Source organism: Echinops telfairi, unplaced genomic scaffold (genome assembly GCF_000313985.2).
Source record: "Echinops telfairi isolate 266 unplaced genomic scaffold, ASM31398v2 ScPeMD7_53;HRSCAF=182, whole genome shotgun sequence".
Lineage (NCBI taxonomy): Eukaryota > Metazoa > Chordata > Mammalia > Afrosoricida > Tenrecidae > Echinops > Echinops telfairi.
In genome coordinates, this window is record NW_022103951.1 from 12,680,008 (window position 1) to 12,681,727 (window position 1,720).

Sequence of the window (1,720 nt, forward strand, 5' to 3'; positions counted from 1 at the left end):
GTGTGTGCCTCTTGCAACGTTTGCCTTTGGGAAGGTTTATGTTCCTTTCATAATAGGACATTAACTTCGTTCTTTATTGGCTGTATATTTATGTTGGATTTTTAAAAACTGGAGGTGAGAACAGATCTTTAGAAATCCGTGTATTAAGAATTTTTAAAATTAACATTCTCAAATTTTCAATTTTGCTTAAAACAGGCTAGCATAACCCGAAGAGAACACACTAAGCCAAGCAGCCTTGTCTACAAGGAATTCTGCCTAGAACTAGAGTGGCCTCTGGTTGAAAAGGGTAGCTCTTCTCTCTGCTTCCAGTGTACTCGCATCATGTGTCCTCTGCAGTTCTTTGAAGCACAGGAAGTGTGGACAGGCATTCAGCTCAAGTAGAAAATAGTAATGCAAATTACAAGAGTCCCCTTTCTTTTTCTTCAGAAAATTCACTCTATCTGAACAGTTTTTTTTCTTTTCCGAGGCACTGCTTTCCAGACTAGATTGGAACCAGGGTGGCACAGGGTAGGAAGGCTGGTATGTAGTAGGAAGAGGTTCGTAACAGAGTCTCCTATTTTAATTGGCAGGGAAATGTTGATGGCTACTAATCACTCACTTAAACAGCCCTCGCCTCCCAGCTTTTCTAGAAAAAAACCAAGCAAACATGTCATTGTCATCTTTAACTCTGTTGACTGAAAGTGTTGTGTTGCATGTAATCTTAGCTTTATTTATCTCACCAGATGCAGTTTATGCTGCTTTTCAGTCGTCAGGGAAAGCTTCGTCTGCAGAAATGGTATGTTCCACTCTCAGACAAAGAGAAGAAAAAGATCACAAGGGAACTTGTTCAAACGGTTTTGGCACGGAAACCTAAAATGTGCAGCTTTCTTGAATGGCGGGATCTGAAGATTGTTTACAAAAGGTATGATTTTTGCCCATCAGGAAGTTGAACTAACAATCAAATGGTAGATCATTTCCAATGTGAACAATTGCAGACTTTTATGAGATGACATTTCTAAGTAATGATTAATAATAGATTGAGACACAAGAGGTCTAAGCCTAAGCTCTATATGTGATGAATCAGTCCGGCTTCAAGGATAAACGCAGGGTAATGGGATCTAAAAACTAATTGGAGGCATAAATACTTATGATTAGTTAAATAGGGTCAGTTTTTTAATGTATGCCATCTGAAATATTTGGAAAGCCATATATTCCTTATTAGTATTGAAATGTTTTAATTCTGTAAATTTCTCGATTGTTCTGAGCAGGCAGGTTGGAAGAAAACCATTCTTCTTTTACAGAACCTTTGGGTGGGGTGTAATGCATTAATGTGTACTTTCTCCCCCATTTCTGTTGCCTTATGATTAGTTTACTGAGTTTAAGATGTACATTTCTGCACCACAGTTGTCTGGGGTCTGGGCGGTTTGCAGATGTACAGTGTGGAACACAACATGGGCTGAAGAGAAGGCCACTTCGTGTTCTCTCTACGGAAGGATGGATGGATGGGCTTCTTGTGGGGGAGATGGCGGGGGTCGGGGGGACAAAATGGAGGCTGGGGGGAGGACAATGGGTACATTTTATCAACTTCTTGTCTAACAATAAGATGGAATCTTCTGTGAATGATTTTGTGGCCATTGTTTGATTTTGTACTTGTTGAGAAATATCAGAGAAAAATCCCGGAGGTAGGGGGGTAATCTTAGAAGAGCCTGATCAAGAGATCCTGTATTCTTTGAGCCCCACC

General features: G+C 40.2%; 1 protein-coding gene across 6 annotated transcripts in view; it reads left to right on the plus strand.

Annotated features, from left to right (window-relative positions):
* The first annotated feature begins 722 nt into the window (after positions 1-722).
* AP1S2 (adaptor related protein complex 1 subunit sigma 2) overlaps positions 723-1,720 on the plus strand; it is a 24,221-nt gene continuing 23,223 nt past the window's right edge. For all 6 annotated transcript variants that reach the window (XR_006680096.1, XR_006680097.1, XM_045290699.1 and 3 more), the window contains exon 1: positions 723-901. Coding sequence is in view for 4 of the 6 variants with exons in the window: in XM_045290699.1 (XP_045146634.1) it covers positions 723-901 (179 nt within the window). In the remaining 2 variants the exon portion in view is untranslated. The remainder of the gene's footprint in view (positions 902-1,720) is intronic.